The sequence below is a fragment of the Diplodia corticola genome (genome assembly GCF_001883845.1).
Source record: "Diplodia corticola strain CBS 112549 chromosome Unknown scaffold96, whole genome shotgun sequence".
NCBI classification, from domain to species: Eukaryota; Fungi; Ascomycota; class Dothideomycetes; order Botryosphaeriales; family Botryosphaeriaceae; genus Diplodia; species Diplodia corticola.
Window position 1 is genome coordinate 23720 of NW_017971575.1, and position 15753 is coordinate 39472.

Genomic DNA, 15753 nt, shown 5'->3' on the forward strand with positions numbered 1-15753 from the left:
TGACCGTTGCAATGACGTCTTTGATCTCCGCCAGCAGCCAGCTACACCTGACCAACGGCCATCACCATGCGTGATGAACCATGTATGTCGCGATGGGGAATAAGGCGAGTGAGTTGATGGAGAGCTTGGAGGGGGTCGAGAAATCCGAAAGGGGGTTGTCAAGGGTCTTGACGGGTAGGTACCTCGGAGTGTTGAGGGAGGACGGGAGTCCGGTTGAGGATGTGTATGCGTTGGGCGATGCGGCGGATATCGAGGGCGAGACGTTGCCGAGACTGGCAGAGGTCACGCTGCAGAAGGGCGAGTGTCTGGTCGATGCTTTCAACAAGGGAGCCGTTCCGGTACAAGTAGAGGGCGCTACTGGCGTACCTCGGGCGGCATGATGGAGTCATTGGTGGGAAGGAGGACTGAACTGGTATTAGTGCCTGGTTGGCTTGGAGATCCGGCAGTCTTGCCTGGACCCGGAGCTGGAGGTGGAGGATCATGATTTCCATCAGCTGGCTATTTGTGTGGATTGGTGGGAGGGACATGGCAAGGAGGTGAGCTCGGGTGTTTCGACGTCCTGGTGTCTGGAATACATGCTACTTCTGGGTCAACATTTCCATGAGCCAGCTCGCTCACCATGTGCTTAAAACGACAGGTGTCCGTGTGTGGCTAAGATCAGGCCGTCTTGTTCTCTAAACATGAATTGACTGTCTTATCTCCCACGGGTGTCATGCGCAATGAACTGATTCCTCTCTAACGCCATGCCTACAACTATGCACTTTTGCCATCCGCCTGTTCTCCTGTCTTGGACTTTCCGTCTGAACCCACCTGTACCTTCTCCTTCGGCGCTTCCGCCTCTTCAGCAGCCGTAGTAGTCGAACCGTGGCCACTTTCTTTCCGCATGTCCAGCGTAACAGCCTCTTGCACAGCTCCCGCGGGTACATCGGCGATTTCATTTACGTCACGGGTCGTAAGGGAATCGGTCAAACGGCCGGCTCGTGATTGGACGAGGATGGTGGAGGGGCCGCGGAATTGGAGGAATAACTATACACAGAGAATGTTGGTCAAGCATTGTCCGCCATGAGAGCATGTATGACGTACCCTGTCGCCCCATATCGTTCTTCTCGTCCAGGTGCGGAGCGTGAAGAGGAACTGGGCCAAAGTCTTGAACGCCTGCGTTTTCCGCATATCCTCGAAGAACTTGGTGTTCGGGAAAAGTCCAGTCAAGCTAGGGACCTGGAAGCGGAGGGACGTCGATTTGAAGCGGTAGGGGAGCGGCGGGTTCGCGGTCATGGTATATGCGAGGACGTTGCTTGGTCATATCAGAAAAGCAATCGGGAAAGATAAATGACGCTCGGCCTACCTCGGGTGCACAACGTATTCCTCGCCAGCCTTGAGGTGGACCTGGTAGATTTGGCCCTTGCCAACCAGAGCCAACAGACCTCTGCCGGTAACGTGAGAATTACCCCAGTGGGCCAAGCTCTTTGTAGATCAGCACCCGTTCTCCAATTTCAGAAGCCGGCGCAACCTACCATCTTTGTGTTCATGCGAGGCTTGACGGAGAGCGCGTGGCCGGTCCATGCCAGCAGAGCTTGCCTCTGAGCGACCAGCCAATCGAGGCGACCATCCAGGTGTACGACGGCGAAACTCGTGGCGGGCGATTTGGAAGAGATCAAGGCGGTGATGGGGCTCGTCGAGGAGAGCTTCTGGTAGAGAAACGGAATGGCCAGCGGGGCGCGGCGGAAGGGCTCGAGGACAGAAAGGCTGGAGACGGCATTTTCGACCTTGCCGTTGACGGCGACGAGGGTGCCGCGGCGCGTGTACAGGTTTTGCGAAGCGGACAGCGAAACGGACAGCAGCGAGTAGGGCGAGCCAATGACCTCGAAGCGGGCGTCTATGGGCCAATTAACACGTTACCCGACCCATTGAGCGGGCGGACAGGGCGCGGTACCCGGAGTGGAGCTGGCGGCGGCGGAGACGTCCTGGTCGAAGCTAGGCGTGGACGACGAGGGCGCCTCGCTGATGTGGATGGCTCGGCGGCGGATCAGCGGAGTCGCGACATGGGCGCGACACGAGCGGCCGATGGCGCGAGAGCCCCGGCTGGAGCTCGCGGAGAGGGCGCGCATGGTTTTATCGGTCGGGAGCGTGGGCGGGTGCGATGATGCAGCTGGTCGCGAGCTTTGATGCCGGGCTTGTGCTCGCCAAGCACCGCTGGTACGCTGACGCCTGTGCCGCCCGCCGTTGCGTGCTGCGCCGGCACCTTGACGTCCCCCGCGCCTATAAACGGCGCGCACTCTCGCCCTCCGTCTCCTCCTCCGTCCTCCCCGTCAATTGCGCACCTGGGCATGGCGCCGATGCGCCGCTGAGAGCCACCGACTGCGACTGCATCATGCTAACCCGACAGCTCTTGCGGAGCGCCTGTTCTGCCCCGCGCTGCCGTTCCTTTCACGCGTCGCACACGAGCACCCCGCAGCGCTGTCCCCCGACACTTCGCCTTCGCTCCATCTCCCCCGTCTCGCCGTTCGTGCGCGTCTTCGCAACTGCTCCGCGCCACCGCAAAGATGACCCCAGGATAAACACGCCTGAAGCCAATGGCGCGAACAAAGTTGAAGGCGCGCAGACGGTCCTGAAGCCCGAGGGGACGCAGAAGGCGGCGGGGTCCAGTGTCAAGAACGACGCGCTGCTGGCAGAAAAGACGGTGTCGAACAAAGAGCAGCGCAAGGCGGACTGGGCCATCATGAAGGAGATGTCGCGCTACTTGTGGCCGAAGGTAGGCTGGCTGATTTCGGGTGGGTGGCGGCGCGTTAACATGGACGAAGGACAATCTCGGAACAAGGCTGCGGGTCGGCCTCTCGGTGGCTCTGCTCGTCGGTGCAAAGGTGACATGCTGTCTCGCCCTTTCTGTACTTTCTTTGCTCATAGATACTCTCAGGTGTTGAACGTGCAAGTGCCTTTCTACTTCAAGAGCATTGTAGATGCCATGAACATTGATTTTGCTGCCCTTGGAGGCACGGCTACCACAGTTGCCGGGTCCATGATCATTGCGTGTAAGCACATCGATCTGCTCGCCCATGCGCATGCTAAGGAGCCCCCCAGACGGCGTCACCCGCATGGGTGCCACTCTTTCCCAGGAACTTCGTAACGCCGTCTTCGCCAGTGTTGCCCAGAAGGCCATCCGTCGAGTGGCTTGCAGCGTCTACGAGCACCTTTTGAAGCTCGACCTGAACTTCCACCTTTCTAGACAAACCGGAGGCTTGACCAGAGCAATCGATCGCGGTACCAAGGGCATCAGCTTCCTGCTTACCTCCATGGTCTTTCACATCCTCCCCACGGCCCTCGAAATCTCCATGGTTTGCGGTATCCTCGTAAGTCATGGCCAGCAAGCGTCCGGCGTCAAGCTCCTAATGTCTATCAGACCTATCAGTACGGTGCCAAGTTTGCTGCCATTACCGCCGGCACCATGGTTGCCTATTCCGCATTCACCATTGCCACCACCTCCTGGAGAACGAAGTTCCGGAAGCAGGCCAATGCTGCCGATAACAGGGCGGCTACTGTTGCAGTCGACTCCCTGATCAACTACGAGGCCGTGAAGGTAGTGTGCCTGCCCTCTCTCTAGTCCCCAATCTAACATTCGCAGTACTTCAACAATGAGAAATTCGAGGTCGACCGCTACGACAAGGCCCTCCAATCCTACGAAAAGGCCTCCATCAAAGTCGCCACCTCACTCGCCTTTCTCAACTCGGGCCAGAACATAATCTTCTCCTCGGCCCTCACCGCCATGATGTACCTAGCCGCCGACGGCGTCGCGACGGGCCATCTCACCGTCGGCGACCTGGTCATGGTCAACCAACTCGTCTTCCAACTGTCGGTCCCCCTCAACTTCCTCGGCTCCGTCTACCGCGAGCTGCGCCAGTCGCTGCTCGACATGGAAACCCTCTTCAACCTGCAAAAAGTCAACGTCGCCGTCAAAGACGCGCCCGACGCCAAACCCCTCGCCCTCGCCAGCCCCGGCGGCGGTACCATCCGCTTCGAAAATGTCACCTTCGGCTACCGCCCCGACCGCCCCATCCTCAAGGACCTCAACCTCACCATCCCCGCCGGCAAGAAGGTCTCGATCGTCGGCCCCTCGGGCTGCGGCAAGTCGACCATCCTGCGCCTCCTCTTCCGCTCCTACGACGTGCAAGCCGGCGCCATCACCATCGACGGCCAGGACGTGCGCGCCGTCCAGCTCGACTCGCTGCGCCGCGCCATCGGCGTCGTCCCGCAGGACACGCCCCTCTTCAACGCCTCCATCATGCACAACATCCGCTACGGCGACGTCGGCGCCACCGACGACGCCGTCCGCGCCGCCGCCCGCCGCGCCCGCCTCGACCACGTCGTCGCCGCCTTCCCCGACGGCTACGACACCACCGTCGGCGAGCGCGGCTTGATGATCTCCGGCGGCGAGAAGCAGCGCCTCGCCGTCAGCAGGCTCATCTTGAAGGACCCCCCGCTGCTGTTCTTCGACGAGGCCACCAGCGCGTTGGACACGCATACCGAGCAGGCGCTGCTGCAGAATATCAATAGCGTCATTAGGGAGAAGAAGCGGACGAGCGTGTTCGTTGCGCATCGCCTGAGGACGATTTATGATAGCGATTTGATCATCGTGTTGAAGGATGGGAAGGTCGTCGAGCAGGGCACGCATGAGAAGTTGGTGGATACGGGCGGTTTGTATAGCGAGTTGTGGAGTGCGCAGGAGACGTTGTTTGTGGATGGTGCCGAGGAGAAGCAGAAGGAGGGAGAGGGGAAGAAGGAGAGGGTGTGAGAAGAGTGCACTGCTTAGGCGGGCGAATCGGTCGTGCGAATTGCTTTCGAGAAAGCACAGTATGGAGCGAATGATGCTGATGTAGGTAAAGATAGGAGAACGTGCTTAGTAGGCACATCGTGAAATCATGAAAATTTTTGGTCCTGCTGTGCCTCGCGTTACACTTGTTTAGTCTCTCCCTACGTGAATAGTTCAAGCAAAGGTGCGGGTCTCCGAACTATACGCACACGTCCAGTGGAGTGGGCGCAAGTAGAGGAGGTAAGTAGGGGGTTTGGGGCGTGGATGGGGGTGGGAAGTTCAAGAAGCTGGCGTTGAAGGGAGATGTGGGCCGTGGGATTGGCTAAGAGCGGATACCTCCTTCAAGATGTACTTGACGACTGATACGGAGAACAATGTCAATGTCTAAGAGTCGGACAAGGGTGGGAAAGAGTAGAGTTTGGAGTTTGTAGTTTGCATCAAAATTTACATCGGCAGTATGGCGTTTTCATTCCTTTTTTTTTTCTTCCTTTTGTGATATAACAAGTTTTTATTGAGATAGTTCTTAGTACAAAAGCAGTGCCAAACAGAGTGAAGTTCCCAATCAATTGTCAAAGCTTCTATTGGCTTGTTTTAAGCCTACCATGGTACCAGTCGCCTTGCAAATTTTCGCAAACGACTTGGGTCCGCTGTTCCATCAGTCCTCTCCTCGAGTCCGAATAGCCGTCTAACCTCGTTCTGCCAATCAAGAATCTGTCTGTCGCTACCAGGTACAACTCCTTTCTCCACGAACTTCTTTGCTCTTGCGGTATCAAGTTTCTCGAATGACATGAAGCTATGGTCCTTACCACAAATGCGCTTTTCCAACAACCCATCTTGCAATTTTCTTAGACAGCAAGAGCTGAGACGGACATCTGCACAGTCCATGCAGATATGAAGGTCTTTTTCTCCCCAATCACTCCAAAGCCTTTTACAGTCGCCGCGACAAAACTCCGCCTCGTAAAGGGTTTCTTGCGTGATCAGCGACCAAGCCACGCGGGCATTGTCATGGTCGGAAAGCGCCACGAAAACCTGACACAGCCTCCAATAGCCTTCCCAGTCATTCTCGTCCACGTCGTCGGTCAAGATCTGAAAAGCGCTCCGGACTTCGCCCTTCAGGCTTTCTCGTGCAAGAAAGTCGATGCCGCTGAAGGAGTATATGCGAGCGAGCGCAAAAGTCAGTCTGTGCGACTGCGCCGAAGATGGGTAATCGCCGCCCATGCTTCCGTCGATCTTGAAGGCGAATGCGTATGCTTGGTTGGTACCGATCTCTGACTTCTTCATCATCTGGATGTAACATTCAGCCAGCTTTTCCGTGTTTCTCGCGTAGATCTGGACGAGCGACTGCTGCTCCCCAGGCTCCGATTGGAGGTTTTCGCGGATTTCGGAAGTGTTGTCCTCCCATACAATCTGTGCTTCTCTGCGGCGGTCCAAGTGGAACAGCGCCATGCCGTAGTAGAATCGAAGCCATGCAAGCCTCTCCGTTGTACGCGTGCCGTTGATTTTCATGTCTGTCTTCTTCAGTGCGTCGATGGCGTCGAGGTAGTGCTTGTTGATGCCTCCAAAATCATTCTGAAGTGCCAACAGAACATTGTCATGGAACCTGGAGTCGTCGGCGCAGTGGTGGAACAGATCGACCGGGGCATCGTAAGCTTTCAAGAAGGATCTAAGGGCTTCGATGTTTTTGGATGCTGGATCGACTCGCTGCAGCGCAAGCTTCTGGACCTCTAGGTCGTTTTTGTAAATGTTCCAAAGAATTCGAGAAAAGGTGATGGCCTTTTCAGTTTTTCCCGCATAGTCATACCAGTATAACAGCTGGGAGACCATGCTGCTCCATGCACTTGCGTGGGCTTTCCGCCAGGTTGGGTCCTTGATTTTATCGCAGTTTTGGTCCAGAACCTTGATGGCTTGATTGACTTCGCCTTGGTGACGATGTGCCCTGGCGGTGCACCAGATTATCTGCCATGAAGTTGGGTCTCCAGCTTTGCATCTTGTGATGGCTTCTTCTGCATGGCCGCATGCCAGGTAGGTCTCGGCTACTCTTAGGTTCCACAGCGAAGTGGGATGGTCTTTCAGGTGCTGATCGATGTCTGTCACATTCAGGACTCGTGCGGCGTATTTTTCCAGCGTGGAGACCGTTTCCGCATCGTTATCAAGATAAATATCCCGATAGAAACTTTTTCCACTTTCAGGGAAGAACTAAAATCACACAACATTAGTGATGCGAGACATCTTCTCGGAACGTTTAATGACTTACCGCCGTACAGAAAGCACCAAAGCAGCAGAATACATCCCGGACATCATGTGTCTCTTCCAGGAGCCACATGGTTGCCAAGACTTCCGTAGGAGTCTTGAGCAACCCTGCTTTTGTGTACTTCAGGCTCGTTGAAGAGTCTTCGACGACATCAGAGCCCTGCTCTCCTTCTGTTGGAGTATCGATTTCCTTTCCTGGCGTGCCGGAGCTCTTTGATAGATCCTTTGGCATCAATGAAGGCTCATTCAACAATAGAAGAGCGTTGTCGATGGAATCGAAGTCGCCCAACCTTGCATGAAAAGGAATTCGTTGGATGCTGAAGGGATTTAACCAAGCTCGTATAACATCCTTGTCCTTGAAAAACGCTACGAGGTTATCCATGATAGATTTCGTTTTAGTGGGCGAAGTGGTAGCCAGCTGTGGTGGCGTGACATGTCCCAGATGGTCCATCAAATCCATGGCTGCGTATTCGTGGAGGCTCCTGTACCGTTCCCTGGCTTCATCACAAGCTGCCTTGAGAGTTCGATAGATGATTTCGATATGACCTTCAGTACTGTTGAACTGGATTGTTGCGCTCAACGAGTTTCGCGGATCCCTTAATTTCTTGAAGAAGTCATCGAAATGGAACCGTTTGAATACCTCGTCGCCACAAACAGAGTTGATGATCTTCTCAACCGTAGCGATCTCGGACTCGTGAAGCTGATTCTGCGTTGTTCGGTCGTTGCCACTTTGCAGTCCGGCTAGTCTGGCGGCACCATCCTTGAGGCTTCTCTCTCGCTCCAGGAAAAAATCCATAGTGTCTTTTGACTTGACTATCTGGTCCTCGTCGTCTTCGAGATGGAAGAGCTGAGAGTATCTTTCCTGCAGTCGCTCCTGGAGTCCGGAGAATTCGATCGACTTCACCTGGTCGTGATCCAACCCTTCCCGCAGTTTGAGAAACGTCTCCAGTTGCTTGAGGCTCGGCCATACTGTTAAGAGCGCAATGCATATGACTATGTCATTGACCTCTTCGATTTCTTCCTTGCTCAGAATCGACGTGAGCCTCTTGATGTGCCACTCAAGGTTGATTCCCGGCTCGCGATCGAGAATCCTTTGGAGCTCACTCATGCTTCCAATCGCGTTTTTGATATCGTCCAAAGCAGATTCCGCTTGCTGGTAGCCCCCACTGTAATCTTGCCGCAACTTCTCCTCGAGTTTTTTCAAAATCTCAGTTTCCTCCTTGCTGCCTTTATTGAATAGTTCTTTCATGCGAGAGCCAATAAAAGCATGGATGTCGGCCGTGATATGGTCAGAGACTTTGATGACGTCAGTGCTCTCGTTGAGAGTCTGACCAATGTTTTCCAGCGCATGTTCTGTACCAGAGAGGAAGAACCTCGCTTCGATATGCTTGCCGCGGAGCTGTGTGGCCCTCTTCAGGATGCCGATGAGCTCGGAGCTCTTGCTGTGGTTGATCGATATTCCATCGAGAACAATGTAGAATATCCTCCGTCCCTCATTCCTTGCGCGATTGGAGAAAGTAGTGACAAACTTATCCCAGAGCTCGATTCCGGTCGCAGGCTTGCTCTGGCTGTTGGTGCACTCGGAGTGGACGAAGTTCTGGTATACCGGATCGAGGTTCGCAAGCTGCCACAAGATAGCAGCAAACGCATCGCGAATTGGCGTCTCTCTTTCCTCTTTGCCTCTGGATGCTGACGACTTCCTGCCTTCCTCAAAGTAGAAATAGGCAGTGACGGACCGGCAGGAGGGATTCGACTCTCCTCGTCGCTCTTTTCGTCGGCGTTCGAGCTCTGCCACAACCTCGGAGCAGAGATACGTTTTCCCATTCCCGGGCTCTGCTTGCAGCAGGAAGACATGCTTTGTGGTCTCGGGCTTCATCCAATCGCTAAACCTTTTGCTATCCAGTAGCCAGGCTCCTGAATTTCCCAAAAAGTTCTGTCGTAGTTTGATGTGTCTCTCAAGCGAACTGTTCCACACCGGGTCCTTCTCGCTCAGGCCCAGTCCAGCCATGATTGCATGAAGCTTGCGTTGTTGGAATGTATCCTTGGCTTGGAGATCCCAGAAGGCTCTTGTGATCGTCCAGGTGTCCCGGGCGAGATATTTCTTTTCTCGGTCCTCCAAACTCCTGAGTGTGTCCAAGGTCTCCGTAATGCCACCGTCGCGTCCAGCAACAGTCATGTAGAGGTTCTTGACGATTCCCCTGGCCCTCTTGGAGTTTTTCTGGACCGTGGTATAGATTGCGCACATTCGGAGGAAGTAAGCCAAGCGCTGGCGTAGAAGATCGTGGAGTTCGTCGTCTATCTGAGCACCCAGATTGGTACCTTCGAGGTACTTGGAGACATCTTGCAGTACGGTCAAGATCTGATCCAAGGAGCCACGAACACTTTTCACACTGAAGTATCGTTGATAGTGGTCTTTTGCATCAACGAGGCTTTGGAGAGCTTGAAAACAAAGAGCTGCTGGTGGCCACGCCTTCAGCAAGATTAGCAAAGGGGGTTTCGAGAGGGTAGGAAAGTGGAAACGTACATTTGAGGCTGTTCCTATGGCGAGCTCCCCTACTTTCATCAGAAAGTCCAACGCCATCCGAAGCGAGTGATCTGCAGACCCCGTAGAAATCTTTGCCATTTCTCTTCTCATTTCCTCCTTCGAGAGCGGCTTTTTCGCCCTGATGTCGTCCCCAGTTTGTCGTATGTATTCATTGACCGCATCATCAAAGTCGTTTTGGACAGCTTGGGCGTTTCCCAAGCCAGGATCCATTGCTAAGAGAATGATCCCGGAGGGCACTGGTATGTGAAAAAAGCTTGAGAGGGTGGACGACCAGTAATGGCAACTACGGCTGCTTCGGAGTTAGTTCTTGCTCAAATCCATGTCGGGGTATGCCTACAAAAAGGGTGGTGATGTTGAACGATGCCAGCGTCAGTGTTGAGATGTGGCGGGCACCCTCAAGGTTGGGGGCAGCGAGGGGCTGGAAGAACGAGCAAGGCAAGGGACTTATGAAGTGCTCGGTCAGAGAGCATTGTCTTTTACGATCGACATGCCGATACCAGCGGACGAATAAACAGGAAAAGGGGTGTTGAGCTAAAGCCAGCTGAATTCACCGTGTACGCGCCAGCCATTACGGGGCGGTGCCAGTATTGCAGTTGCAGAAATGATTGACTCGAGTGACCCACAACGAAGACTTTTGACATCCGGGTCGGCCATCTATTTTAATTGCACTCGAAGCGAAATTTCCTACACCAGAGGAGACAGCAAAAGCCAATGTCAGCACAGTAGTCTCACTCTTGAGTCTCGACTAAGGGAGCTGTTCAGCTTCAACGATTGACGTTTTGTGTGCAAAATGAGGCGTCATACGAAGCGCCCTCGTGATGAAGTAGCATCCGTGCGTCTGTATTGTCCGCCAGAAACTGATAATCGTAGCGACCCCTGCATACTCGACTTATCTTTCAACTTCAGCCGCACTGGTGGGGGCCGTGGGGGCCAAGTTCGTTGGTTCACAAAGGCGAAGCTGCAGACAAGCAGGCAGCAAAGCTCGTATGCATCCTATGTCGATCACATGGAGAATTCCAAATCTGGGTCGCCAATCTGCTTTCCCCACCTCGTATTTTTACCTACCTACCATCACCAACACAAGTGAAACGTTAAACATCCGAGATTGTTCATTGCTAACCCAGTTCTAGGTACGTTATCGACTTGGCCAACTTGAGAGCGCTACTCCTGAACTGTACGTGGTTGAAGCCCATGCTGTCGAGGGGGCAACCCTTGGGCACATGAGAAACGGGTCGGGTCTTGTAGAGGCTAGAAAAACGAGAAGTCGGCGTCTAGGTAAGAGCTATCGCTGCATTGGAAGAGAAACTCGTCGGCGGCTTGGTTAATGAAAGCGTACAAGGAGTCAGCAGCTGTATCGTCGATCGGCAATGTTGTTTCGTCGGGCATGTTGAGAGTGTGGGAGATGTCAGCGGTATTGGATGTCTGTTGGTCGGAATCTATCCATGTCAGCTTTAGTAGCATCTAAGTGGCATCGCAACGCTTACCTAAAGCATCGTATATGTCGAGGAAGTTTGCGATGCACTGTCGAGCCTTCCGGCTCATGATACTTGTTCTTTTGATCGCGTTCAAGGTTTCCAAGGCGGAGTCAAGAGCCGATCGAAGTTCAAGGCGACGACGACCGTCAAAGGCCATCTCAACTCCAGGTCTCTCGCAGGCCAGGAAGGCACCGAATAGGTGAAGGACGACAGTGAACGCTGTGCTCCGTCAGCTGAACCATTTCGTATCGTAGCATCCTGGGACCCCGACGCATACAAGTATAATTGCAGGCCCACCACATTGCATTGCCATTGATGAATGCATTGCCACACCGATTAACGTTCGAAATGATTTGCTGAAGCTGGAGAGCAGCTGAAAAGCTGCTCTTAATTGGCGGCAGGACCTGTTCCTGGATAAATGTAATGTTTTCTGCGTCTCTTTTTGCGATACTGTGCTCCAAAACCCCCATCAAGATAGGACCGTTGATCAAAAGCACCGTTCGGTAGTATTGAATGCACAGCATAGTCTCGTATCTTTTTGAATCGAGCAATTTGGCGTCCAACCCTTCTGAAAGAACATCACAGAAGGGCGATACACTTTGGCGCCACTGCTCGAGCTTCACTACTAACTTGAGTCTTTCCACAATCAAGTCTTCAAGGCCAAGATCAGCCTCGGGCTCTAGGTTGTGATCGTACATGGACTCGACGACATTTCCTTGGATGGCGTATAAGGAACTAACTTGAAGGTCAGCCCATTTGCTCGTATCGACCCGGGAAGAGCTAACATACGTGAGGTGGTTGAAGAAAGTGATACTCGAGGTTTCGGCCGAGGACGCAGGGCTCGGAACCGAGGGAACCGAGCGCTTTGGAACGCGAACATGTTGCGACGGGATCAGGAAAGGCCGGCCGAGGGCAATGCTCAGATATCTGCTACTATTCGTCACTGGGATTCATAAGAGAGAGGCACAATCTGGACTACCTGTCCTCGTTGATGACAGCATTCCAAAGGCGCTGGCGCTGCTCAGTCTGTGGAGAGTTGAAGTCTGTATGACATCTCAGCGAGTGAAGGCCCAGCTGGTAGGCAGCTTTAACTGCGAGGGCGTGGTATGTCCAGCTGGCTACGGCGCGTTGATTGTTCTGCTGATAGCTCGAGAGTAACAGAAGTGTTTGGATCAACTCAAGGCTTGACCCTCGAAGGTTGCGCTCGTCCAAGAGAGCCAGGGCACGGCGGTAAAACAGCTCGGCATTCTCGCACTGCATAGAGGTAGAAGCGTGCGCACATACAATATTCAGTAGTGCTCTTGATTTTCTTGGACCATTCTGGTCAATGCCTTCGATAACGGACGAAATGGTGATGAACGGGAACACGCCGCTGACTTTATGTGAGAAGTGATTGATCAAGCCCATCAATTCTCTGTGTCCTGGTAAGCTTGGAGGATGGGCATTCCTACGCTCACTCCGTATTTGTCCGTGATCGCTCGGATTGAAGTTGTTTCCACCGTCGGTGCTCCTGCTCAAGGTCGCTGTGTGATTGCGCAAGCTGGTGGTTTGTGCAAAGATGTTGGATAGGCTGCGGAATAATGCATGGTTCGATGTAGGACCTTGTCGTTATGTTGAGTTTCAGAGGAAAAAGAAGGTCGTTCAACTTTTGTCTTACCAAAGTAGCCTATTTCCCGAACTGGCATCACATCGAACGCTTCTGTTGCAAGCGTATCTACGGCAGCTTCACCAGGGCGGCTCTGAGGTTCTTCTTGTGATGCGGTCTTGTGCGGAACTGCTTCCGGCTCGAATGTCACTGTTTCTGTTGAATCTGACGCCGCGTCGGCTGCTGGTGCAAGCGAACGTAGATGCGTAGACACGGCGCATGCTGGATCCACTCTGTCCCTCAACTCTTCCACGTCCCGAATGGGCGTCGTTTTCGAACTTCAATGTCGATTAGTTCTGGTTGCAAGCTCGCAAAGGTATTTCTCACGCCGTTTTCCACGTTTTTCTGCCCCGACGATCCACTACGGAGCTTTCGTACTTGCATGGCGCACCATGGCCTCGACACGACGTGCAGGCCGGTCTCTGACCATCACACTATTCGGTGCCATGGTGGTAAGCGTCATCATTAATCAGTGTCTGACAGACTTACCCGTGTCTTTCTTTGTCGGCAGGAGATGCACGCAACCTCGACTCTCCGACGCTTGTGCAGTGGACGCGCGTTAAACAGCTCCATTGTATCGAAGAGCGAAGACGATAAGACCGAGGGTCCGAGACTGATCAAGTGCCGAATGTATTCTCAACTGCCTTAGTTAGACGACCTACCCCGCTTCGGCTGCTCGGCCGGTCCGGCATTTCCGAGACACTGCTTCCACGTCAACACCGCACGACCCAATACGACGTAGCCAATCACCTCACGGAACTTATGTACATACAATCATTGCTCTCACATACCAAACCCCTCCCCAAACCCCCAACCACCGTCCCCAACACGTCCCTCCCCGTCGAAACAAACAACCAAGCCCCACCACATCAGACTTACTATACCCAGTTACCCACAGCACAAAGACCCACCATCACCCCTCCACCCTCCCCGTCCCCGTCCCCCTCCTCCCCCTCCTCCTCGCCCTAACCCACACACCCCCCTCAATCTCACCAACCCCCACGCTCACCATCCGCGGCATCCTCCCCACCCACTCCCCCCTCCCCACCGCCTCCCGCTCCGCCGCGTCCGCCAGCTCGAACTCAAAGTCCGCCAGCAGCCCGCTCGCCAGCTTGTACACGTTCGTCTGCGCCACCGCCTTCCCCACGCACTGCCGCGCCCCCTGCCCGAAATGCATCAGCGACCGCGCGCGCGCCGCGACCGCGGGTTCGTCCCACCGGGAGGGGGCGAAGACGGAGGGGGAGGGAGTGCCCCAGAGGGCGGGCGTGTGGTGGAGGGCGTGGTTGCAGATGGCGATGGAGGTCTGTGAGGGTGGGTGTTAGTTTTGGTGGTTGGGAGGATGGGGGGATGGGCGGGATGGGACTTACGCCGCGGGGGATGTGTCGGCCGGAGAGCGTGATGCCGCTGGGGGAGGTGACGCGGCGGGCTAGCGGCATGGTGAAGACGGGGGTGATGCGGAAGTTTTCGCGGATGCAGAGGCGGAGGTGGGGGAGGGAGGACTCGAGGAGGGAGATGGGGTGGGAGGTGGCGGCGGAGGGCGGGAGAGGGGGCAGGTTGGCGTCGATTTCGGCGACGCATTGGGAGAGGTGGGGTGGGTTGTGGAGGAGGTGGTGGAAGAGGAGGGCGGTTGTTGCGCTGGTGGTGTGGGTGCCGGCGATGCTGTGGGGGAGGGGGGTTGTTGTCAGTGAGTGAGCGGTCGGTGTTGGAGGGTGCTTGGGCTACTTGCATGAAGCCGAAGGCCTCGGTTTCTAGGTCTGTCTGGGTCAGTCGTTCACCCGTGTCGGGGTGTTTGGCGAGGATCAGGTTGGTCAGGATGTCCTTCCTCTGGCCGGTGGTTGCAAGGTCTGGGTTGGCTTTCAGGGCGTCGAGTCTTCGCTGTACGCAGCGTGATGCCAGTTGAGCACACGCGGCGCGTCCTCTGAACAATCGCTGCAGCCGCTCGCTTGGCACCTTCGGCAGCCATCTCTTCAACCGCATTGTCATGAGTGGCCATGCTCCAGTGACAGCAGCAAGGAGGCTATGTTCTTTGACTGGCGGTACAAGCGTCTCGTCGTCTGCCACTTGCACACCGAAAGACTGACTGAATGCCAGCTCGCCCAGCACGTCGATGGTGTAGTAGTGCAGGACTTTCTTCAGATCGAAGGCTTCTTCCCTGTCGCAGAAGCCTGCCACCTTTTCCTTCAGTGTCTGCACATTCGAGTCCAAGATTGCTTCCATCTCTTTGACCGAGGATATGGAAAAACTGTGAGACATGTGGCGTCTGCGGATCGAATGCGCCTACAAGAGCTTCTAGCCACTTTCGACAGATTGAAGGAGCTCGAAAGCACTCACCGCTTCGTCCCGCATGCCAAACACGTTGGGATGTGCTGCTCCATAGGCATCGTAGAACTCCGTCTTTGGCATGGATCTCCCACCCTTCTGATAGATGACAGAGACTGCGTCTTCAGTAGTAACGCTGAGCTTGTCTGGGCCGTAGCGCACGAAAGGACCATACTTCGCATGCAAATCGGTCAGGTGGTACGGCTGCTTGAGAGTGAGGAACTGGTAGGCCTGCCATAGGTCGGTGACGCTGGCCAGGAAGGGCCCGGGGAATCCGGCTAGAGGATGGAAAAAGCGCTGGTATATGATGTAGCCAAAGACATAGATGGCAAAAGCCAGCAAGACGAGAGAAACCACACGGCAAGGCGCAAGTGAGGCAAGATCGAGGAAGAATGAATGCATGTTGACTCCTTCCACTTCAGATTGGTGTTTGTAAAAGAACAAGCGTGACGCTGTTATGTGTGTTTATATGACCAGCCATCATTGCAGGTGCGTACTCAGGAGTATACTCTGTGAGGAGAACGAATCGGGTGGTGGCATCCCGCAGCAGTGCGGGGTAGCCAATGAGGTGTGGCCTTCCCGAAACCCACACCTCCTTCATTGCGACCAATAGGATCAACCTTTCCCGGGGATATCACTGGGCTCCTGCAAGTTATTGTATATGCAGCATTTTCGGATGTCCGGCCCTGAGAGGAAGCTGTTCCAGACAGAAGTA

At 54.6% G+C, this 15753-nt stretch overlaps 5 protein-coding genes across 5 annotated transcripts; 1 reads left to right on the forward strand and 4 right to left on the reverse strand.

The window, feature by feature from the left end:
• Window positions 1-753: 753 nt before the first annotated feature.
• BKCO1_960009 (mitochondrial protein fmp26) lies at window positions 754-2108 on the reverse strand (the record flags this gene model as incomplete). Its single annotated transcript, XM_020280036.1, has 5 exons — window positions 754-1026; window positions 1084-1294; window positions 1346-1464; window positions 1515-1876; window positions 1934-2108. 5 exons carry the CDS (start codon window positions 2106-2108, stop codon window positions 754-756), a joined length of 1140 nt encoding a protein of 379 aa, XP_020125309.1.
• Window positions 2109-2371: 263 nt separating this feature from the next.
• On the forward strand, window positions 2372-4786 carry BKCO1_9600010 (iron-sulfur clusters transporter mitochondrial; the record flags this gene model as incomplete). Its single annotated transcript, XM_020280016.1, has 6 exons — window positions 2372-2752; window positions 2802-2861; window positions 2915-3029; window positions 3079-3347; window positions 3398-3574; window positions 3620-4786. 6 exons carry the CDS (start codon window positions 2372-2374, stop codon window positions 4784-4786), a joined length of 2169 nt encoding a protein of 722 aa, XP_020125295.1.
• A 615-nt stretch (window positions 4787-5401) lies between these two features.
• Window positions 5402-9809, reverse strand: BKCO1_9600011 (nacht and tpr domain protein; the record flags this gene model as incomplete). Its single annotated transcript, XM_020280017.1, has 3 exons — window positions 5402-7000; window positions 7059-9524; window positions 9579-9809. The coding sequence occupies 3 exons, from the start codon at window positions 9807-9809 to the stop codon at window positions 5402-5404; spliced, it is 4296 nt and encodes a 1431-aa protein (XP_020125294.1).
• A 1038-nt stretch (window positions 9810-10847) lies between these two features.
• BKCO1_9600012 (transcriptional regulatory protein) lies at window positions 10848-13182 on the reverse strand (the record flags this gene model as incomplete). Its single annotated transcript, XM_020280018.1, has 7 exons — window positions 10848-11035; window positions 11084-11293; window positions 11352-11809; window positions 11864-12001; window positions 12054-12675; window positions 12732-12997; window positions 13085-13182. The coding sequence occupies 7 exons, from the start codon at window positions 13180-13182 to the stop codon at window positions 10848-10850; spliced, it is 1980 nt and encodes a 659-aa protein (XP_020125297.1).
• A 450-nt stretch (window positions 13183-13632) lies between these two features.
• Window positions 13633-15440, reverse strand: BKCO1_9600013 (benzoate 4-monooxygenase cytochrome; the record flags this gene model as incomplete). Its single annotated transcript, XM_020280019.1, has 4 exons — window positions 13633-14022; window positions 14087-14378; window positions 14446-14996; window positions 15051-15440. 4 exons carry the CDS (start codon window positions 15438-15440, stop codon window positions 13633-13635), a joined length of 1623 nt encoding a protein of 540 aa, XP_020125296.1.
• Window positions 15441-15753: the final 313 nt, after the last annotated feature.